At 36.0% G+C, this 25,012-nt stretch overlaps 1 protein-coding gene across 2 annotated transcripts in view; it reads left to right on the top strand.

Moving 5' to 3' along the window:
• WDR49 (WD repeat domain 49) overlaps positions 1-25,012 on the top strand; it is a 174,344-nt gene that overhangs the window by 58,222 nt on the left and 91,110 nt on the right. For both annotated transcript variants that reach the window (XM_030822787.1, XM_030822786.1), the window contains exon 8: positions 20,717-20,950. In XM_030822787.1, coding sequence (XP_030678647.1) covers positions 20,717-20,950 — 234 coding nt within the window. The remainder of the gene's footprint in view (positions 1-20,716; positions 20,951-25,012) is intronic.

Here is a 25,012-nt window from a genome sequence, read left to right as displayed (position 1 = left end):
AAGGACCGAGTCCTGGAAGGACCCATCGCTTGTTGACTAAAGAGTCCTTGAGCTCTAAATAACCAGCAGGGATACCCAGATAGTACACCATGGAACTTGGGTGAGACTGAGATATGTTGACTTCAGGTGAGACATGGAATATTACTATCTGTGGTGGCTACAGTGAGACACTTCTATTTGAGAAAAGCAGAAGTTAAGTAAAGGTGATTTTTTTTTCTAGCACCTTAGGTACCAGATCAACCATAGTGAGATAGAGCACCAAGCGCGTCCATGATTCTAGGCGTTTGCCCATGGACAGCATTTCTTGACATGCCCTGAGCCATAGGGGAACCCACTGCCCTGAAGGGTGAGTCTCAGGCTTGGCTGACTTCACCACAAGCTGACTGAAGAACCTTAATCCTTAAGTGAACAATGGCAGTAGTGTAGCAGTTCTCCCCATGGGACAGTGGTGGTGGTGGTCATGAAGTGAGGCTCCTCTGCCTGTGAAAACGGGAGGGAAGAGTGGGAAGAACTGAATTTTGTGGTTTGCGTGCCAGTTCAGTCATAGTAAAATAGAACACTGAGTAGATTTCTAAGGTTTTTGACTATAGCCCTGGTTCTGGACAGCATCTCTGGACCTGCCTGGTACCTGAGGGAACTAACTGCCTGGAAGGGAAGGACACAAGGCTATCTGCTTAACCACCTGCTAAACATAGAGCCCCAGAGCCTTGGGAAAACATAGGTGGTAGCCAGGTAGTGGTTACAGCAGGCCTTAGGCAAGACCCAGTGCTGTGCTGGCTTCATATCTGACCCAGCACAGTCTCAGTGGTGATGGCCACATAAGTGCCTGTGTCATTCCACCGTCAGCCCCAAGTGGCTCAGAATAGAGAGAGAGAGACTCTATTTGTTTGGTAGAAAGTAAGATGAGAGAACAAGAGCCTGTCTAGTAATCTGGACACTTCCGGATTTTATCCAAGATTTCAAACTGGGACCTTTATGAGTCTGCAAGAACTACAGCATTACTGGGTTTGGGGTGCTCCCTAATGAAGATACAGCTATATCACAACACTCAAATCCTTTCAAATATCTGGAAAGCCTCTCAAAAAATGTATTAGTCCATTTTCACACTGCTACAAAGAACTACAAGACTGGGTAATTTATAAAGAAAAGAAGTTTAATTGATTCATGTTTCCACATGGCTGGAGAGCCCTCAGGAAGCTTACAATCATGATGGAAGGTGAAGGGGAAACAAGGCACATCTTTCATGGCAGCAGGAGAAAGATAGTGGGGTAGGGGAACCACCATACACTTTTAAACAATAAGATCTCATGAGAACTCACTTACTATCATGAAAACAGCATGAGGAAACTGCCCCAATGATCGTATCACCTCCCTACCACAACACATGGGGATTACAATTTGAGATGAGATTTGGGTGGGGACACAGAGCCAAATCACATCATTCCACCCTGGCCCCTCCCAAATCTTATGTCCTTCTCAACAATTCTTTATTCTTTTCTTTTTTTTTTTGAGATGGAGTCTTGCTCTGTCACCCAGGCTGGAGTGCAGTGGTGTGATCTTGGCTCACTTCAACCTCTGCCTCCCAGGTTCAAGCAATTCTCCTACCTCAGTTTCCAGAGTAGCTGGGACTACAGGCACCTGCCACCATGCCCAGCTAATTCTTTGTATTTTTAGTAAAGACCGGGTTCACTGTGTTAGCCAAGATGGTCTCGATCTCCTGACCTCATGATCTGCCCACCTCGGCCTCCCAAAGTGCTGGGATTACAGGTGTGAGCCACTGTCCCCAGCCCAACCTTCTCACATTTCAAAACACAATCATGCCTTTCCAATGGTCCCCCAAAGTCTTAACTCATTCCAATATTAACCCAAAAGCCTAAGCCCAAAGTCTTATCTGAGACAAGGCAAGTCCCTTCTGTCTATGAACCTGCAAAAGCTAAAGCAATTTAGTTATTTCCAAGATACAATGGGGAAACAGGCATTGAGTAAATGTTATCCATTCCAAAAGGGAGAAATTGGCCACAACAAGGGGGCTACAAGCCTCATGCAAGTCCAAAACATTGATGCTATAGGCTTCAGATTCTGTGGGCCTATTAGGCAATTTTGGGCTCCCTTGTTACTTATTGTAAATTTCTGCCAGCCAGCTTGGAATTTTTTCCCCTAAAAAAATGGGCTTGGGTTTATTTGGCTTTTTCCTACCCATATGATGATTAGGGTTTGCCAAATTTTTCCCAAACTTTTATGTTCTGCTTCCCTTTAAACATAATTTCCAACTTCAGACCATCCCTTTGGGAATGAATATGACTGTATGCTTTCAGAAAAAGCCAGGTCACATCTTGAATGCTTTACTGCTTTGAAGTGTCTTCTGCCAGATACCCTAAATCATCTCTCTCAAGTTCAAAGTTCTACAGATCTCTAGGGCAGGGGCAAAATGCCACCAGTCTCTTTGGTAAAGAATAGGAAGAGTGACCTTTGTTCCAGTTCCCAATAAGGTCCTCATCTCCATCTGAGACCACCTCAGCATGAACTTCATTGTCCATATCACTATCAGCATTTTGGTCAAAACAATTTGACAAGTCTCTAAGAAGTCCCAAATGTTTCCACATCTTCCTTTCTTCTTATGAGCCCTTCAAACTTTTCCAACTTTTGCCTGTTACCCGGGTCCAATGTTGCTTCCACATTTCCAGATATCTTTATAGCAGCGCTCCACTCTCCCAGTGCCAATTTTCTGTATTAGTTTGTTCTCACATTGCTACAAGGAAGTACCTGAGACTGGGTAACTTATAAAGAAAAGAGGTTTCATTGGCTCACAGTTGCCCATGGCTGGGGAGACTTCAGGAAACTAAAATCATGGAAGAAGGTGAAGGGGAAGCACGGCACATCTTACATGGTAGCAGGACAGGCAGAACAAGAGAGGGGAACCACCACACACTTTTAAACCATCAGATCTTGTGACAACTCCCTCACTATCATAAGAACAGCATGGAGGAACCTCACCTATGATCCAGTCACCTACAACTAGGTCCTTCCCTCAGCACATGGGGATGACAATTTGAGATGAGATTTGGGTGGGAACACAGAGCCAACCATATCAGATAGCTACAAATAAGCCAAGACAGTGAAGACTACAATAAACATCTAACTCTTCAATGCCAAGACACCAAAGAACAGCTACTAACATCAACACCATCCAGGAAAACATGACCTCACTAAATGAACTAAATAAGGCACAATAACACATCCTGGAGAAACAGAGATATGTGACCATTCAGATGGAGAATTCAAAATAGCTGTGTTGAGGAAACTCAAAGATATTCAAGATAACGCAGAGAAGGAATTCAGAATTCTATCAGATAAATTTAACAAAGAGATTAACATTATTAAAAAAATCAAGCAGAAATTCTAAAGTTGAAAAATGGAATTGACAAACTGAAGAATGTGTCAGTGTTTTAACAGCAGAATCAGTCAAGCAGAAGGAATTAGTGAGCTTGAAGACAGGATATTTAGAATTACAGTCAGAGGAGGCAAAAGAAAAAAGAATAAAAATGAATGAAGCACACCTACAAGATCTAGAAAACGTCTCAACAAGGCAAATCTAAGAGTTATTGGACTTAAAGCGGAGGTTGAGAGAGAAATAAGGTAGAAAGTTTATTCGAAGGGATAATAACAGAGAACTTCCTAAACCTAGCGAAACATATCAATCTCCAAATACAAGAAGGTTATAGAACACCAAGCTGATTTAACCCAAAGAATACTAACTCGAGGCATTTAATAATCAAACTCCCAAAGGTCAAGGATAAAGAAAGAATCCTAAGGGCAGCAAGAGAAAAGAAACAAATAACATAAAATAGAGCTTCAATATGTCTGGCAGCAAAATTTTCAGGGGAAATCTTACAGGCCAGGAGAGAATAGCATGACATATTTAAAGTTCTGAAGGAAAATAACTAGATCTTGCAAAAATATTCTTCAAACATGGAGAAATAAAGACCTTACCAGACAAACAAAAGCTGAAGGATTTCACCAATACCAGACCTGTCCTACAAGAAGTGCTAGAGGGAGTTTTTCAATCTGAAAGAAAGGAATGTTAATTAGCAATAAGAAATCATCTGGCCGGGAGCAGTTGCTCATGCCTGTAATCCCAGCACTTTGGGAGACCGACATGGGCGGATCGTGAGGTCAAAAGACGGAGACCATCCTGGCCAACATGGTGAAACCCTGTCTCTACTAAAAATACAAAAATTAGCTGGGTGTGGTGGTGTGCACCTGTAGTTCCAGCTACTCGGGAGGCTGAGGCAAGAGAATCTCTTGAACCCAGGATGTGGAGGTTTCAGTGAGCTGAGATGGTGCTACTGCACTCCAGCTTGGTGACAGAGTGAGACTCCATCTCAAAAAAAAAAAAAAAAAAAAAAAAAGAAAAAGAAATCATCTAATGGTACAAAACTCAGTGGTAATAGTAAGTACACAAAAAAACCACAGAATATAACCTTGTAACTGTGCTGTGTGAGCTATTCTTATCTGAAGTAGAAAGATTAAATGATGAACTAATAAAAAGTAACTACAATAACCTTTCAAGACATAGACAGTACAACAAGATATAAACAACAGAAAGTTAAAAAGTGGGAGGATGAAGTTAAAGTATAGGGTCTTTATTAGTTTTCTTTTTGCTTGTTGGTTTGTTTATATGAACAGTGTTAAGTTGCTATCAGTTTAAAATAACGGATGATAAGATAGTATTTTCAAGCCTCATGATAACCTCAAACCAAAAAACATACAAGGAATACACAAAAAATACAAAGCAAGAAACTAAATCATATGACCAGTGACAATCACCTTTACTATAAGGAAGACAGGAAGGAAAGAAAGAAGAGAAGACCACAAGACAACCAGAAAACAAACAACAAAATGGCAGAAGTAAGTCTTTACTTATCAATAATAGCATTGAATGTAAATAGACTAAATTCTCCAATCAAAGGACACAGCAGAGTGATTGGATAAAAAAAGAATAAGACCCAATTATCTATTGCCTACAAGAAACGTACTTTACCTATAAAGACACACACTGACTGAAAATAAAGGAAGAAAAAATAATATTCCATGCCAATGGAATACAAAGAAGAGCAGGAGTCCCTATATTCATATCAGACAAAATAGATTTCAGGCCAAACCTATAAGGGACAAAGAAATCATTATATAATGATAAATGAATTAGTTCAACAAGAGAATATAGCAATTGTAAATATATGTGTACCCAAAACGGGAGCACCAAGATATATAAAGCAAATTTTATTAGACTTAAATAGGGAGATAGACCACAATACAACAATAGCTGGAGACATCAACACCCGTTTTTCAGCATTGAGAAGATCTTCCAGACATAAAATCAACAAAGAAACATCAGATTTTACACTATAGAAGAAATGAACCTAATAGATATTTATAGAACATTTCATCCCACTGCTGCAGAATACAAAATCTTTTTCTGACTACATGAATCATTCTCAAAGATATACCATATGTTAGGTCACGAAACAAGTCTTAAAACATTCAAAAAATTTAAATAATATCAAGCATCTTCTCTAATCACAAGGTACTAAAACTAGAAATCAATAACGAGAGTAATTTTGAAAACTGTAAAAATACATGGAAATTAAACAATATTCTCCTGAATGACCAGTGTGTCAATAAAGAAACTAAGAAGGAAATTGAAAAATTACTTGAAACAAATGATAATGGAAACATGGCATACAAAAACCTATGGGATACAGTGAGAGGAGTACTAAAAGAGAAGTTTATCACTATCATCAAAAAAGAGAAAACACTTCAAATAAACAACCTAATGGTGCCTCTTAAAGAATTCAAAAAACAAGAACAAAACAAACCCCAAATCTGTAGAAAAAAAAATAAAGATCAGAGCAGAGATAAATGAAGTTGAAATGAGAAAGAATACAAAGATCAATGAAATGAAAAGTTGGTTTTGGAAAAGATAAACAAAATTGACAAAACTTTAGCCAGACTAACTTAGCCAGACTAACTTTCTAGCCAGAAAAAAAAGAGAGAAAACCCAAATAAAATAAATAAGAGTACAGATGAAAAAGGATATATTATTACTGACACCACTGAAATTCAAATGATTATTAATGGCTATTATGAGCCACTATATGTTAATAACTTGACAAATCTGGAAGAAGTGGATAAATTCTTAGATGCATACAAACTACCAAGATTGAACCATAAAAAATTTTGAAACCTGAACAGACTAATAACAAGTAATGAGACTGAAGCCATAGTAAAAAGCCTCTCAACAATGAAAAGCCCAGGACCCAAGGGCTTTGCTGCTGAATTTTACCAAACATTAAAAGAAGAACTAGTACCAATCCTACTCAAACTATTCCACAAAGTAAAGGACAAAGAATACTTCCAAACTCATTCTACAAAACTGTTATTATCCTGATACGAAAACCAGACACAGACACATCAGAAAAGAAAACCACAGGCTGATAGCCCTCATGAACACTGATGCAAAAATCCTCCACAAAATACCATCAATCCAAATTCAACAACATATTTAAAAGATCATTCATTATGGCCAAGTGGGATTTATCCCGGGGATGCAAGAATGGTTCCACATAGGCAAATCAATCAGTTTGATACATGATGTCAGTGGAATGAAGGACAAAAACTAAATAATCATTTCAATTGATGCCGAAAAAGCATTTGATAAAATTCAACATCTCTTCATGATTTAAAAAACTCAAAGTTTTGATATAGAAGAAACATAACTCAACATAATAAAAGCCGTATATAAAAGACCAACAGCTAGTATCATATTGAAATGGGAGAAAGTTGAAAGCCTCCCATCTAAGATCTGGAGAAGGCCCACTATGTTATTCAATATAGTACTGTAAGTCCTAGCTAGAATAATCAGACAAGAGAAATATAAAAAGGGCATCCAAATTGGAAAGGAAGAAGGCATGTTATCCTTATTTGCAGATAATAAAGTCTTGTATTTGGAAAAACCACTCCACCAAAGAACATTAGAATGGCAAGCAAATTCAGTAAAATTGCAGGATATAAAATCAACATAATCAGTTGCATTTCTATATGCCAACAACAAACAATCCAAAAATCAAGAAAGTAATCCCATTTAGAATAGCTACAAATAAAATTAAATATCTAGGAATAAACTTAACCAAAAAAGTGAAGGATTTGTATGATGAAAAGTATAAAACATTAATGCAAGACATTGAAGAAGCTACAAAAATGGAAAGATATTCCATGTTCATGGTTTGGAAGAATAAATATTGTTAAAATGTCCATATTACCAAAAGCAATCTACAGATTTCATGCAATCCCTATCAAAATACCAATGACATTCTTCACAGAAATAGAAAATCCTAAAATTTATGTGGAATCACAGAAGACCCAGAATAGCCAAGGCTATCCTAAGCAAACAGAACAAAAGCGAAGGAATCACACCAACTGACATCAAATTATACTGTGGAGCTATAGTAACCAAAATGGCATGACACTGGCATAAAAACAAACCCATAGACCAGTGGAAAAGAATGGAAAATCCAGAAATAAATTCATACATCGACAGTGAATTCATTTTAGACAGTGGTGCCAAGAACATATATTAAAGAAAAGACAGTTTCTTCAATAAATGGTGCTGGGTAAATTGAATATCTATATGCAGAAGATAAAATTAGACACCTAAATCTTGTCATATACAAAAATTAAATCCAAATTGATTATAGATTTAAATCTAATACCTCAAACTGTGAATCTGCTAAATAAAAACATTGGAGAAACTCTCCAGAATATTGGACTAGGCAAAAATTTCTTGAGCAATACCCCACAAGCACAGGCAACCAAAGAAAAAATGGACGAGTGGGATCACATTAAGTTAAAATGCTTCTGCACAGCAAAGTGTACAAACAATAAAGTGAAGAGACAACCCACAGAACGGGAGAAAATATTTACAAACTATCCATCTGACAAGGGATTAATAACCAGAATATACAAGGAGCTCAAACAACTCTAGGAAAAAAAATCTAATAATCTGATTAAAAATGGGCTAAATACCTGAACAGACATTTCTCAAAAGAAGACAAATGGCAAACAGGCATATGAAAAGGTGCTCAACATTATTTATTATCAGAGAAATGCAAATCAAAATTACAATGAGATATCATGTCACCCCAGTTAAAAATGGCTTATATCCAAAAGACAGGCAATAACAAATGCTGGTGAGGATATGGATAACAGGGTACTCTCATGCATTGTTGGTAGGAATGTAAATTGGTAAAACCCCTACAATAGAGCTAAAAATTGAGCCGCCGTATGATCCAGCATTCCCACTGCTGGATATATACCCCAATGAAAAGAAATCAGTATGTCGTATAGATATCTGCACTTCCATGTTTATTGCAGCACTCTTAACAATAGCCAAGATTAGGAAGCAACCCAAAGTGTCCATTAAAAGATAAATGGATTAAGAAAATGTGGTATTTATAAACAGTAGAGTACTATTCAGTCATAAAAAAGAGTGAGATCCTGTCATTTGCAATAACATGGTTGGAACTGGAGGTCATTATGCTGAGTGAAATAAGCCAGTTAGAGAACTTTACGTGTTCTCACATATTTGTGGGAGCTAAAAATTAAAACAATTGAACTGATGGAGATAGAAGAAGAATGGTTATTAGAGGCCGGAAAGGGTAGTGGTGGGGGAGGTTGGAGAGGCAGTGGGTATGGTTAATGGGTACAAAAAATAGAAAGAATTAAGAGGACCTAGTATTTGCTAGCATGACAGAGTGACTATAGTCAAAAATAGTTTAATTGTACATTTACAATATTTAAAATAATATAATTGGATTGTTTATAACACACAGGATAAATGCTTGAGGTGATAGCTACTCCATTTACCCTGATGTGATTATTATGCAATGCATATCTGTATCAGAATATCTCATGTAATCAATAAATATATACACCTACTGTGTACCCACCAAAATAAAAAAATTAATTAGAAAAAATAAAAAAGAGGGCTGGCGTGGTGCCTCACTCTTGTAATACCAACACTTTGGGAAGCTGAGGTGGGTGGACCACTTAAGCCCAGGAGTTCAAGATCAGCCTAGGCAACATGGAAAAACCCGTCTCTACAAAAAATACAAAAATTAGTGGGCATGGTGGTGCACACCTGTAGTCCCAGCTACCTGAAAGGCTGAGGTAGGACAATCATCTGAGCCTGGTAGGTTGAGGCTGCAGTCAGGCGTGATCATGCCATTGCACTCCAGCCTGGGTGACAGAGAGGGACCCTGTCTCAAAAAAGAAAAAGTGAAAAAAAAAGATCAGTGTCTTTTCAGCTTGTATTCTTGGTATTTATCACAGTGCTTGGCACCTTGTAGTGCTTATTCAATAGTTATATGTTGACAGCTTGAAGTGAAGACATATTACTTTGAGTCTAAAGTACTAAAGAAACTTGAGTGAAACCTTTTATGATGCCCTAGTTAGATTTAGCTGGCCTACTTTTTGAGATCTTTTAGCACTTTGTTTCATTTCCATTATTGAATTTAACACAATCTGCCTTGGATACCAGAGCATTGTATATGTATATTGTATTTTTCTTTTTTTTTTTTTTTTTACAAAGCTACCCTGTATATTGTATTTTTCATTAGATTCTGACTGCTTGAAGGTAAAGATTATTTGTTGAATTTATTTTTGTGTTTCCCAAGACCTAGAAAATATTAATGTATTAAATACATGTTGAATATATGAAACAGTATAACTATCAACTAAATGATAGGATTCATAAGGTTAGAGGCAATGTCTTTCTGGAATTATGCCATATATATACCAGGTCCCCAATAAATTGTAGTTAAATAAGAGAATCTTTATCAAATATAAATATGAAACAAGTATCAGATATTTTATCATTACAGACTTCCCCGAGAGGTTTTATAATGTAAAAGCAAGTGAAACAATATCTTTAGAATCACAGGTGATTATGTACAGCTATCATCAATACTAAGACTACCTGGCCTCTTCCAAAAACAATTTGTCTTTCTATATTTGTTTTGTTTGCATTACATTATAATGAAGCTTGCCATATTGTCTTTCATGTTAGTCTAAATCTATTTCACTTTAATAAATGCACCGTGATCTCAGTCTTTATGTCTTTACAACAAACAACAATGCATTCTGCCACCAGGGTAAGTCTCTGCTTTATTGCTGTCAGATTCTTTTGGATATTTTATAGGACTGGGGCTAAGTTAGAAAAAATGAAAACACATTATGTTTTCAAGAGCTTTTGATTGAAACATGTTTTGGTCAATGAATTGCTGAATTAGAAGATCTGTAGACAAAGCAATTTAGATCTACAAAATTTTCTCCAAAAATGATCTGAAACTTCATTTCTTTTTTGGACATCTTCTCTATTGCTATTTTCCAGTGGTGATTAAAGAGTTCAGTTGTATTTTGCTTTGAACTCCTAAACCGATTCTCTTGAGATGGCAGTCACTGGTGGTAAGGCCCTGCTGAGGGCAAGTAACTTAGTCATTTGGGGAGGAACCACCATGGGGAGTAAAAAAGATTTTTGAAGCCTATGTCAAACCTCTCTGCTGGAGACTGAATTCAGCCTGTTGGCATAATTCAGCTTATTCATTACTCCTAACTATTCTACCCGAGGCCACTAATCCTGATTTGGTCAGCAGAAGCAAGTCAATTTGTGGCTTAATCCTTTGTTTGATGTTCTGATTTTTCTCAGAACCTGGCTTCTATATTGTAGACCTATGGTTGGTAAGAACAATACAATCAGACTTTTGTCTTACCATTTGTCTTCTTTTCTTTTTTCCACACTGTTCCCCACCCCGACTTCCATCCATCCATCCAGAAACAAAGCATTTTCATTTAAAGTACACCAGTAAATGGATTAATGCCCTCCTATAAAAATTACAAATGATGAGGAAGCATGTAGTGCAAAAAGTAAATATTCCTTATGATATTTCCCCTTCAAATCCATTTCTTTCCCAAGGAATAACTATTATCAGCCCTTGATGTATATCTTCTTATATTGTTTTGCTATATACTTAATATGTTATACATAATAATGTATTATAATAATATGTCATTATAATAAAATACAACTTTGTTTAATGTTATTATATATATTATCCTTTGAGTGTGAACAAATACAGGGTAGTATTTATTATTAGTTTTTATGTAAATGGTATCATATGACACATATTTTTCTACAATTTGCTTTTTCCTAAACAGTATCTCTTGAAGATCTTTATAGATAGACACATACATATACATATATCTGTATTTTTTGGCTATATGGCAATTCTTAGTATGGATGGCCGTAATTTACTTAATCACCTGTTGATTAAAGGAGACATTGTTTCTAAGTTTTTTACCTTTGTTAGCCACACACACACACACACACACCCCTTTAAGATCTCTTAGGTTAATTTTTTTGTAATAAGTTTCTAGAAGTTATGCTATTAGATCTCAAAGGCTTTACGTAAATATTGCCTATTACAGTGAAGAAATGTTGTACCAATAGGTGTGCTCATCAGGGGTATCTGAAAGTGTCTGTTTTCTCATACTCTTGTCAGCAGTGAAAATGTGTTCATTTTTGAGTGTGAACCTGATGAACAAAAACTAGGGTGAATTTCTTTTACAAATATTTATTGGACATTTATAGTTCTTGATTTTTGTGCAATATCTGATCATGCCATTTATCTAAGGAAAGCATTTCTTAGACTCAATATTATAAATATTTAAAACTCTTGAATGAAAAAAACAAAGTTTAAAAATGTGTGCTCTAAAGAGGCGAAATATTTGCAATGTGTATAACAAAGAAAAGATAATAAAAAATTTTAAGCTATTACAATCAAGAAAAAGACAGTCAGGACTTTTAAAAAGTGAGTCTAAGGAATGATTTTCTTTATGGCTCTAAATTTTGTGCCTAGCTTAGACACAAAATATCTTCTTCCACATCTCCTATTTGTAAGTTATTATAAAAATATTCTTTATTTTCTGCTAATACTTTTTCTATTGTTGATTTTTTTTGCATTTAACTTTATAGTTCATTTTTGTGTAGTTTTTTTCTACAAATGGTTGCCTAAGGTTATTTTTTGGATAATCTGTCTCTCACTGATTTGAAATGCCATTGTTATCATCATCTGAATTACTAAATATACATGAATTTGTTTGTATATGCTTTACTCTTTCCATTAATTTACTTGTCTTTTCCTATGCTAATATACGATGGTTTAAACATTCTCTTTATTGTGTACTTTGATGCCAGGTAGGGTAATTCCTACTTATTGTTTTTCTTTTTCCATTTGAACTATCCTCCAACATATTATCCTTCCAAGTAAATTTTAGAATCAATACAAATGTCCCATTCCCATGAAAAGACCTATCAGTATTTGGATTGAAATTTCACTGAGTTTGGTAATGTTTGACATCTTTAAAATATTGAGAAACAGCTCTCAGTATTTCTCTGTTTATTCACTCTTTACTATCTTCCATAAAAATTGCATGCTTTAATTTACATCCCATTCTATGTTCAGATTTTTTTCTCCATATTTTAGGAGGCATTCTTATCGTATTCTTGACTTTCTTGAGGTTGTTTCTAATGCAGAGGGGGCCACCTTCTATACTACTCATACATTGGGTTTTAATTTCAACTAACTTTTTTCCTAAAAGGTTTTTTTGACTCTCTTGTAATTTTGGATAGTCTCTTGTTGCTTGTTCATTTAGAGGACTCTGACTTTTAGCTCTTTAATGTTATACCTTCTTAATGCTTTACGTTCTTCTTTAATGTTTTACATTCTTGCTTATAATGAGAATATCTGGAGTTCACTGTGTTCTAAACTTGATATTTGCTATTCTGGTGATTCTTCCTCATAGTGATTTGTTTCCTTTTATGCTTGGTTATCTTTCTTGTTCCCTCATTTTTTACTGTTACTAATATATAGTTATTCTGAGGAACTAAATTGATGCTTTCTTCCAGAGAAGATTTGTGTTTGTTTCTGTAGGATATAAATGTGCAAAACTATTGTCTTGAGGCTACTGCATTCTACATCTCAGTTGTCCAGTTTCACAGTCTCACTTCAAGGCTATACCTTGCTATTGGGCCAAGGCTTAGGCTTCTGGTTGTAGTTCTTTCTTTATGTCTACTGTTCACTGTCCGCATTTTAAGTTTGTTTCTTTTTCCCTTGTTTTTTTGGACCCATGGAAATGCTTCTTACTCCCTGAAGGCCCAGCAAGGCAACAGAAATTATGCTTCATTTTTCTGGATTTTTTTTATAGATACAGTGTCTTTGTCTGTTGCCCAGGCTGGTCTCAAGCTCCTGGCATCAAATGATTTTCCCACCTCGGCCTCCCAAAGTGCTGAGATTACAGATGTGGCCACCACAGCTAGCCAAAAATTATGTTTTATTCAGAACTGTATTTCTTTGAAGCAGGAAGACCTCTTACAAAACCCTAGTTTTTAATGATAATTTAATCGGAATTCTCATGCTGTAGCTGCTTTTGATTTTTTTTTAAAGTTGTTAGTATAAACATTGAGTAAAAAAAGAATTTTAAAATTTAAAGAGTTTTAATTTACATTGTAAATTAAAAGAGGAGCTGTGATCTCTGAAAGTTAAAAGACATTTTTAAAGGCAAAAATTCTGTTAAGATTTTAATGTTATGTGAATAATGATAATTGCAAAGAATCAACCTGAGATTTAAAAATTCTCCAAATGAACTTCTGTCCTGAAAAAAGAAAGCACCTTAAATGAAATGTTGGCATTAGTTAAATTTATTGCAATTTGTTTCTCTCTCTCTCTCTCTCTCTCTGTGTGTGTGTGTGCGTGTGTGTGTGTGTGTGTGTGTATGTGTGTGTGTGTGTGTGTTTGTTTTGAGACGAAGTCTTGCTCTATTGCGCAGGCTGGAGTGCAGTGATCTTGACTCACTTCTACCTCTGCTTCTCAGGCTCAAGCAATTCTCCTGCCTCAGCCTCCCATGTAGCTGGAATTACAGGCCTGCACCACCATGTCCAACTACTTTTTTGTAGTTTTAGTAGAGATGTGATTTCACCATGTTGGCCAGGCAGGTCAACTCCTGACCCCAAGTGGTGCCTGCCTCGGCCTCCCAAAGTGCTGGTATTACAGGCGTAAGCTACTGTGCCCAGCCTATTGCATATTAGAACTGGGAAATCAATGAGATTTCTGCCCAACAATTCAGAGTTGTTAGAAAATGTTTTGCCTCTTTTAAGGTCAATGAAAGAATAAACAGACACATAATGGAAATTCAAGTCTTAGAGCTGTGTGTCTTCTCTCATTTCTGTTGAAGAAAACTAAAAAAAAATATTATAACTATTATAATAGTTATAGCAGCAATTTAAAGATAAACGGCAGAAGAGAAGATTTTAATTTCAAACTAGTATTTTAAGTTTGATTTCAGTCCTGGGAAAAAAAAATAGCAAAAATCTTTTCTGAAGGAAGAAATGTTATATGACTTTAAGATAAAAATGTTAGCCAAGGTATTCAGTAGAATAGTTCTGCTAGCATACATCATGTCAAACAAAATTGTCTTTAAGCATTTACTGATTATGCTTTTGTGGATTACTGAGAGGCTTAACTTCTAAATAGATTGTTAGTACATAAAAGTGTGTTCAGGGAAAGCAATGCCCTCCATTCCTGTTATCCTATTATCTGCAAGTAGGCTATCCATTTGTGTGGATTGCTCCTGGTGAGCTGGGCTGCTGCACTACTGTACTCAAAAATTCCCTAGCAATACACACACACACACACACACACACACACACACACACACGGAGGCATACACACACTCTCCCTTTTTTCTTGTTGTTATTTTATATCTATCTCTAACAGGATAACAGGAGTTAGTAAATGTTTGATAAAGCCAAGCAGGTCTCCTTTAAATGGAGTCATCTGAGTCTGTTTTCTACTTCTCCTTCACTTTTATGCCTTTATGACGAAATTACAAATTGTTTTATTTTCTGACTACTTTGAATTAAACATGTTGCTAGTACGTAAATAATACTGATTTGGATTTAAAAGTGCACTGAAAATAGATTTTCTATCCATTCACACATCTATTTATACCCCTACCTATATCTATGAAGTTATCCACTTAAAAATGTAATATTCGTAGCCCAGAAGTAAAGCTTTATTTCATTATTTACTTACTGATTTATTACCATTCTATGATGCCTATGTGAATAATAGTGATTCTGTGCATCTCTGGCAGGGAGTAGGGGATTCTTCAGCAAAGCTAGACTGAAAACATGGTGATGTCCTGCATTTCTTTGATTCAATCTTCACAATGTACCTTTTTTAACTTGTTTGAAATACTGTTATTTTAGAGTATTTAGATAATGGATTGAGTAATTTGACTACATTGTAGACAAATTTGACAGAATTCCAGAGCTGGTAGGGGGCCCTTCGGCAGAAAGATGAGCAAATGGAAAGATAAAAATCACATATCTGAACTGACTAGGATGAAAACTAGGATTGGGTGTCTGGAGTCTCAATCCATGATTTCTAGATCTATTGTATATAAATAATACAGTATTCACTTGTAATATTGCATTATTAAAAGGTTAACAGTTAAAAGAAGATAAAGATTATGCAAGAAAATGTCATTATCATTATTTGAAAAGCTATATGATATTACTAATTATGGTAAAATTTATTTGCCTTAATATAAAATCATAAACTTAGGTGCTTATTCTTGCTAATCTACAAGTGAAGATGAAATACAGAGCCCCCAAACATGCCCGTTCATGGACTTGACTTAGTAAGTCTGAATTTAGACAGATATCACAAGTTCTCAGATATAATGATGCAGATAGATACAGATCAATTTAAATAAAACTTTGTGGATAATACAAATTAAAAAAATTATTCCATTGTAATTTTTAAGCTTAAAAGTTTGTGAATCTGTTTTTTCTACTAAAAATAAAGAAAACGCTTCTAGGATATCTGAAATGAAAATTGAAATTAAACATACTCGTTTCTGAACTGTGGTTTAATTCTATTCCAGAAGTCAACTTGAATATAAAAGAAGGTGAGAATGCAGGATTCTCAAATAATAACTAGATATTTAAGTGACATTTTTGTCAAAGGACTTGATTAATAAAACTGAATTAATGTGAGGGCTTTTATGATTAAAAGGATGTAGACTGATTAAAAAAGAAGGGGAATACAATTATCTGGTTTAAAGCCAAGCTATGTGATATTACTAATTAAGCTAAGGGAAAGATTTCTTTTTCAAGGAGATTACCATTGACCTTAAAACAAAACAGAGGAGTTACGTATAATGCAAAGGAAATGCCTGATAAAAAAAAATACTAATGTCTAAGCCCCATCCTCAGAGATTCTGATTTAATCGGTCTGGGAAAGGGCCAAAGCATAGGAGATTTCTCGAGCATCATACGTGTTTCTAAAGTCAAGTTTAAGAACCACTGGCAGGGAAAATTGAGAACATAAGGGAGGTCATATACCGTCACCCATTTTATGCTTTCATGGCTGTACTTCAATGCTGTTGCTTAATTCTCAGCAGAAAGCAAAATTAGAGAATTAAAGATGGAAGGTGGACTTAGTGGGATCATTAGTTGAGAGAGTTTAGGGTTCCCCAGAAGAAGAAGAACAGTAAACATTAATGTAAAAAATTAACGAACGTGCACATTCTGAAAAAAAAATTTCTAGTTTTAATTGCTAACAACAAGAAGTAACCTGTTGTGGACTAGACAGGTTATGGCTCACCTGTTTTTAATTTATCGTATAATTTATGTGACTAAATGTCAGTGAAATATCAAATCCAATATAAATTACTTAACACAATGAAAAATGATTCTGGAGAAATTATAGTTCATCAGTACTGTGGAGTTATTGTCAATGTGTATTCAACTATACCCTATATTATTATTATGACATGAAGTTAGTTTCTATTTCTTAGAAGGGGTCCATACTAAACAGGACAGGATTTTGAATGATGAAGACGTGATTATCATTAGTAATATAAGTATTTGAGAATGATCTAGATGTGTCTAATTTTATAACTGTAACATTCAAAATAAAAGCTTATCAATTCTATTTATATTTATAACAGAATTTATGTTTTTTAAGATAAGCATTTCCTGGAGAGCTGCCAGAATGTTTGAAACAATTTTTTTTTTTTTAATGATGATTAAAAACCAGAATGAGTTCTTTAATAAAAATCTTTGGCAAGAAAACCCAATTTTCTCTATGAATATACATTCTTAGGGTCAGAGGGTTTGGTGATGTGGTTTACCAAGTAGAGACTGACTAGGTTAGTTCAAGCTTGTCGTAAGGGCTGGTAGTTAGAGTAAATGGAGACATTACCCTATGCTAGACGCGTAATTATTTCTGTAAGATATTTTAAAAAGTCCCATAAAATTTCATTGTGGATTATGTGAGATCTGCAATTGGGTAAATAAATATGCAGCAGTGAGGCAGACTTTTTTGTGGGAGTGTTGCATTCTTGGGCATATCCTGTTTGATCTTTTCATCAATGATCTGGGTATAGACAGTGAGCCACAATCTTTAATTCAAAAAATATTTATTGAACACTACCTATGTCTGTATTAGCCCATTTTCACACTGCTATAAAGAATTACCCGAGACTGGGTAATTTATAAAGGAATGGTGAGGAACTGACTCACAGTTCCACACGGCTAAGGAGGCCTCAGGAACATACAAGTATGGCGGAAGGTGAAGGGGAATCAAGGGCCTTCTTCACATGGTGGTAGGAGAGAGAAGTGCAAGCAGGGGAAATGCCAGATGCTTACAAAACCATCAGATCTTGTAAAAACTCACTCACTATCACGAGAACAGCATGGGAAATTAGGATTCAAAATGATATTGTCACTTGAAACTCTAGATCAAAAATAGGAAAAGTTTTAGTCTTAATTAAAAAATATATTTTTGGAAACAGGATAGTAGACATCTGGCTTGGTTATTTGTTCCTGGGAATAATATATAGAATTTTGCTCAATTAAGACATCAAGGCAAGTGAAAAGCATGATGGAGAGGCTTAATTAGCTAACGCAAAAATAGGCTGCTTTAAAGAAATTATAGCACCTGTAATGATTAGAGCACACTGGAAATGTTGGCTCAATTCTGGGTGACTTGCTTAAAGCAGATCTTTAAAGATTTTTAGGTGCTTACAGATGGTGTTAAATTAGTGGGTCAATAATTAATGTATAAACATATTTAAAATTATAACAACAATAGGACTAAAAAATTAAAATGCTAACTTGGGAGAAATGGGAAGAGAAAGGGAGAAAAGGAGTATAAGTAATTTTTCTTCTTCTTTCTGAGTCACTAGATATAGTTGTATAAAAATATATACACTACACACACATATGTACACACACATGTGTGCACAATTATATTATTTAGTGTTACGGAAAAAATCATAAACAAGAAAGAGTTAAAGAGTAAAAGAAGTCCATCTCTAAGGATTGGGACTAGGGGTAGAATATATGGCTTGAGATAAAAGCCCTGTGGTGCTATTTGACTTTATACAATGGACGCATCTTACTATGGTTTTTAAAAGTAAACAAGGGCTGGATGACTACCCTCCCCTAGAGAGAAAGTGGAAACAAAGACACTGAGAGAATCAAGAGGCCACCATGGTAGGTGGTAGTGAGATCTGAAAGCTGATATTGAAATGGTTGAAGGAATTGGGATCATTTAACTTGGAAAAAAGGGGTAAGAGGAAGCTTATGCAGGTGTGAGAAGAAGGTAGGATAGAATGAAAAGGTAGAAGAAGATGTCTTTGGCTGAACATATTTAATAATTACTGTAGGGATTCCTATCTTGTAGATTCCTAGGAACTGTTAGTATGTTTGTGAGGTGTGTCTATGTACCCAAATAAATTATATGTAAAATTGTATGTATATATGGCTGTAGGCATTTGATGAGTTGGGATAGAAGCATCATTTTCAATAGGTTTTTTTCCCAAAGCAGTATATGATTTAAAATAGGTTAAAAACTATAAGGTTGCCTGCCTTATGGGGTAATAAGGAATCATCTAAACAGAAACTATCTTCTATAGATAATTTAGAAATAATTTTCATGTTGGATAGACTAGTTTATTTGAAATAACATTTTCTGCTTTTAGGTTCTAATATTTACGCAATGAAAAAATATTTTAATAATAAGGAACATTCATTGAACACATTACAGGCTGGTCATTATGTTAAGTGCTCAACATAGACTCTCATTTAATTCTCATAGCATTAGGTGAGGTAGACACTACATTAAAAACTCAGATGAAAAAAAAAACTTATTGGAGGTCCCCCTGTTAGTAAGGAACAGAACTGAGATTAGAACCCAGGAAATCTGACCCTAGGTTACAGAGATATGGTTAAGATAAAAGCTCTGTAGTGCTTTTTGATTTTGTACAACAGATACATTCTACATGTTTTTTAAAAGTAAACAAGGTCTTGATGACTTGCCTGATACCCTCTTTTGGAGAGGTTTTTCACTCCCTCAGTAGCCTCTGTTAATTCTGTACCACTACTGATAGCACCAACATTTGCACCTGCAAAGCTAATCTTTGTTTTCTTCCTGGGACATTTAGTGTGACTCACCCTCTTTGGAATGAAGGGAGCCATGAGAAAATAGAAGAAAAGGAAAAACAATTTTTTAATGTCTGTTGAATCTAAAGCAACCTATTTCTTGAGCAAGGATTTAGTATTTGCCCTCTACTATCCATTGGTAAATTCATGTCATTTATGTGTCTTGAAGGTGTTTGCGTAAGAATTTAATATCTGTGGTTATATGAACTTGACCTCATTTAATGCCACTTCTTTTATTTTACCAAAAATACATATATACATATATACACATACATACATATATATATACATATATATCTATCCACACATATATAGATACATATATCTACACACACATATATACATATATATGTATACACACATGTATATATAGACAGACAGAGGGAGAGAGAACTGTATTAGTTTTCTATTGCTAGTGTAATACGTGAGCACAAACTTAGTAGCTTGAAACAGCACAAATTTATTTTGTGTTCTGTAGGTTGGAATTTGACATGAGTCTCATCCTTTCTGGTGGCTCTGGGGGAGAAACCATTCCTTTGTCTTTTCAAGCTTCCTTGGATCATGGCCCTCTTCAAAGCCAGCAAGACTAAGAAGAGTCCTCATATTGCACCACGCTGATCATTTTTCTGCCTCCCTCTTTCACATTTAAAGACCCTTATGATTGGACTCACCCAAATAATCTAGGACAATCTCACCATCTCAAAGTCCTTAATGTAGTCATATCTGCAGAATCTCTTTTGCCACCTAAGATAACATATTCACAGGTTCTGGGAATTAGGACATGGACATCTTTGGGGGGCTATTATTCTGCCTACAACAAACACTTACTAAATGCCAAGCCTTATACCAGGGACTGAATGCCAAGCCTTATACCAACCCCTTTCCTAGAGGAGCTTATAATTTAGGAGATATTTAAACAGGTGACTAAAATACAAAATAATAGGTGCTATGGCAGAATTGAGAACCAATTATAGCACTGTGGAGGAAACAACTGTCTGCCTGGTACTGAGGGTGAGCTAGAAAAAAAATTGGCTAAAAAATTACAATTATCTTTGACATATTGAAATGACTTTATCACTTTTCATCCAGGTTTTGAGACTCTGGGATATTCAACACCAGCTGTCCATCCAGAGGATAGCTTGTCCTTTCCCCAAAAGTCAGGACTTCAGATGTCTCTTCCACTTTGATGAAGCCCATGGACGACTTTTCATCTCGTTTAATAACCAGCTAGCATTGTTGGCAATGAAAAGTGAAGCCAGCAAGAGGGTGAAAAGCCATGAGAAAGCAGTCACTTGTGTTCTTTACAATTCTATCTTAAAGCAGGTAATGATGCTTTCTTTTCTTTCACTCTCCTAATATATCTCCAAGTCCAGAGGCTCATTTACTAGGTAAAATGGAAGACAAATATAGTAAAGTCAAATATGGGAAGAAGTGATTTAATAGCCATGTGCTTTTCTGCAATAATATACATTCAGATGAAATTGGAGAATGATTTCATTTTCAGCCAGTGACCACAGGAGCAGTGATAGAGTTATAAGGAATTACAGCATTCTGGCTAAAACAAAACAACCTGTAATATAATTGAACTTATCTTTGTTATCTGCTAGTCTTGAGCCAAATGCAAGTGAACCTGCTTGTAAAATTCCCTTTTATGAACACCATCTTCCTGTATCCCTGTGGAAAGTTCTGAAATATGCATGAAACATAATTAGCAGAGATCCATTTTGCCAGCATATTTTACACCAGTGGTTCACAGTGGCAGCCCAGAATGTATTCATAATAAAATGATTCAGTTAAACGTGATGCCACTTGGTATGCAGCACAAGTGTTGTTTGTCTCCCCACCACTTTAATGACGCTCCGCAGCCTTGGCTTAGGGGACCACTACCTGCATCTCAATGAAGAAGCAGGGCTCCCCTGGAGCAGAGTTACTGCACAGACCACAGCCCTTCTTGGAGGACAGGGCGGCCCAGCCAGTGAAGCCAGTGAGCTCAGTGTGGGGCAGCCTGTGGGTATCATGAAGGGAGCAAGCAACATCAGAGGTTAGCCTGCTGCAGTGATCCCCTCAGGCCTGATGGTAACAGCACAGCAGGAGCCAAGCAGAAGCAAGTTTCCAGCTTGCAGCCAATTAAACAGTAACCCAATCCATTCTTTCTTTTCACTTCTGCAGAAGCTTCTGCATTCACATAGAAATGAGTAGTGGAGATTTTGTGCAAGGGATGGAAAGCCCTTTGTTAGTAATGAGTAGTGTGTCGTGTCACTATTTAAAACACTGTTTTCTGGTTATTCTAGGAGATAAAATCATTTGGAAAACAACTCATTTTGAATTCCATCTGCGGGAAAACATTTCCTGCTAAATGTTTTACTGAAATTTATGAAGGCACCAGTTAATTTGACTCCCTGGTGGCCACTGAGAGATGTATTTGCTTCCAAGAGAACATTCTCCTAATTGAGATCTGCAAAGTTAAAATGCTAAATTTGTGCATAGATGTTAAAATCCTGTGTTGCCTGGCCATAAGATGAGCAATATTCCCTGAGAAATTCAGGAAATTAGACACAAAGAAGATCTGGATTTATTTGGGGCATAAAGACAAAGCCAAGGTAACTCACATACATGCAACTTATAGGCAACCAAAGGGCAATGTACATATGGTATATGACATAGGGTGTATCATTATACAATTGAGTATTTACACCTCTACTTGTTGTGAATAACACAAATAATGATAAGCATTGATATGTATGTAAAGCACATAGAGCTGTGTATCACATACATTAGCATTTCCTATTAGCTGCTAAGTTATAGAAACACGAACATTGTATGTGTTACATTTATAATTATAAAAAGTATTGCAGAAAAGTACAAAGAAAATATCACTCACATTCCCATCAGCCAGTGATAACTTATCATTTTAGAGTAATTAGACAAAGCAAAGAACACAGTTTTGAACAAGTGTTGTGCCAAGAATGAAGAATTAGAGATTAATAAACTATAGTTTCTTCCCCCCAGTAGCTCAGGAAGATTCAGCTCTTTAAGGGAAAATCTGGGTCCTACCCATAGTGCTGATGATTGTTGGACAGGTGGTCATTACAGGATTGTGGAGTGAAAGAAGGGAAGGGAGACATATTACTAACAAGGAAACAGTAGAACGTAGTAAAACGAAGTAGAGGTAAAATCCAAGTGCTCTTTATGGAGAGCGATCAATTCTGCCTGGGGCCAGTGTTGGTCACATTTCAGCAGAGCCTGAAAGCTAAAATCTCTAAAAGGAGGAGGAAGTAGTTCTAGACAGAAGATACAATGTGAGCACCTGCAAAGAAGCTTGAGCACTTACCATGCATTTTTGGAGAGAGGATTTATTTTGGTGTGGCAAGTTTGGGAATACTTCGCAGACATCGTGGGAGTTAAAGCAGTAAAGGGATCTTAGGAGCATATTGACGGCCATTTGTTGAATGCATCACTGTCTGGTCTTGGAAAAATAAAGCATAGAATTGAGATTAAAACAACATTTTTCACAGTGTGATCTTGGACCTCTGGGAGACTCAGATTCTCTCAGGGAATATGGGAGGTCAAAATTATTTTCATCATAATATTAATTTATTGTTTGCTTTCTAACTTTCATTCTCTCAAAAGTGTACAGTGGAGTTTTCTAGAGGCTGCATGATGTGTGTTGTGTGATAACAGTGTTGTTCTTATGGCTAAGGGAACGTGTGCTCTTATATTCTTGTGTTTTAATGTCTCCCTATGAATATCTAATATGGTAAATATGTATAAAAATACAGATCTATCTATTTGTGTTATATATGTGTACGTGTGTGTGTGTGTGTGTGTGTGTGTGTGTGTTCCACATAAAGCTATTTGGATTCTTCAATACTTTTTAAGAATGCAAAGGAATCCCAAGACAAAAAGTTTTCAGAACTGCTGGGTTGGAAATATGTGAATTCAAATACTGGACAGACTGCTTAGCCTGTCTGAGCTTTAGTTTGCCAGCTTCTTAAAATGTGTGTGTCTGTGGGGGTGTAGGAATAGTAATGGGAATAGCACGTGCCTCCCTGACATTGCTCTGTTAGGACTGAAATTTTGGAAGTGTCCTCTTGTCTCCCATGCTGCCAGCCCTGAAAGACTCTTTCAGGTCCCCCATATCACAGAGGGCGAATGTTGCTGCTTTATGACATCTCCTTTTCTTATTAACTTCTTGAGATTCCTTAATCTTTAACAATGTGGCATGCGATGACAAATGTTAGGAAGAATTAGAAAGGGGAGGGTACCCTGAACTGCAGTTTGTCCCTACCCCTGCTTCTCCTCAGGAATGCCCCTTGAGGTGGGAAAGTTGTTTATCCTCCTCCTTCTCTTCTTCGCCATTGCAGTTTCATCTTGTAAACATTTAGTTGCAAGCCTCAGCTTTGGTCCTCAGCTCCCTGAAGTCTCCAGAGCTATCTCAACCCACACTTATTTCTCTTCCTGAGCATTGGTCGCATTTTTTTAGTTGTTTTCCCCGTAAAACACTTAACTGAACTTATTTCTCTCTCTTCCTATGTTTTTGGTGTGAGGGGAAGATCCTTTTGTTCCATTTTTGTATTTTCCCACAGCTCCTAACACTGTTCTCAGCACAAAATGAATGCTCGACTAATAGACATGATAAATTATTGCCATTTTTCATCCTAAGTGTAACAGAAAGCAATGCTCTTTCAGCCCGTGGTCTCTTGATCTTTGGTTATTTGGCTTGGTGTCTTTCTTGAACATTTTCCCTTTGCTTGAATTTAATGAAAACCTTCCCTTCTGTTGTTATTTCAACATGTTGCCTACACTTTATTATTTCCTTGTATTTGGACTTCAGTGGGGACCCAATATAATTCCTATATAAAAGCAGCTTGGGACATTTCCATGACTTTTATTTATCTTCCTGTCTTTTGATACCCTTGTCTAGGAAAGTGGTGTTAAGCCATGCAAAGCCTTTTAAAGGAAATCATATACTTTATTTCACCTGGCAAAGTTTGCCCTCACAGCCAGCAGCAGAACAAGTTGGGACTGGATGAAGGAGTCCCCTGGAATGTACAATTTTGAAAGAATTAAAGCAATCCAATATCCTGGAGGCAGATCTAATGAACCATCTTTGCACTCAGTTCTTAAATGAGGCTTTTTACAAGGAAACAAAACAAAAAAACCCTCATGAATTTAGGAAACTTTAAAACATGTATTTCTAGACATACAAACTAGAATAGATAAAATACTTGTGTTATCACTGTGATTCTCATCCTAATGATGTAGGTTTATGTATTTTTGTAAAATAGTGTTTCAGTTTGTTGGGAACCTTGGACACATTTATAATCAAGCTAGACATTTAGGTGTCATCAAATTTTAATAGAGTAAATGGTATTTACAATTTTT

This window comes from Nomascus leucogenys, chromosome 11 (assembly GCF_006542625.1).
Source record: "Nomascus leucogenys isolate Asia chromosome 11, Asia_NLE_v1, whole genome shotgun sequence".
Taxonomy (NCBI): Eukaryota; Metazoa; Chordata; class Mammalia; order Primates; family Hylobatidae; genus Nomascus; species Nomascus leucogenys.
Note: the sequence above shows the minus strand (reverse complement) of the source record. Positions and strands in the feature narration are given on the sequence as shown.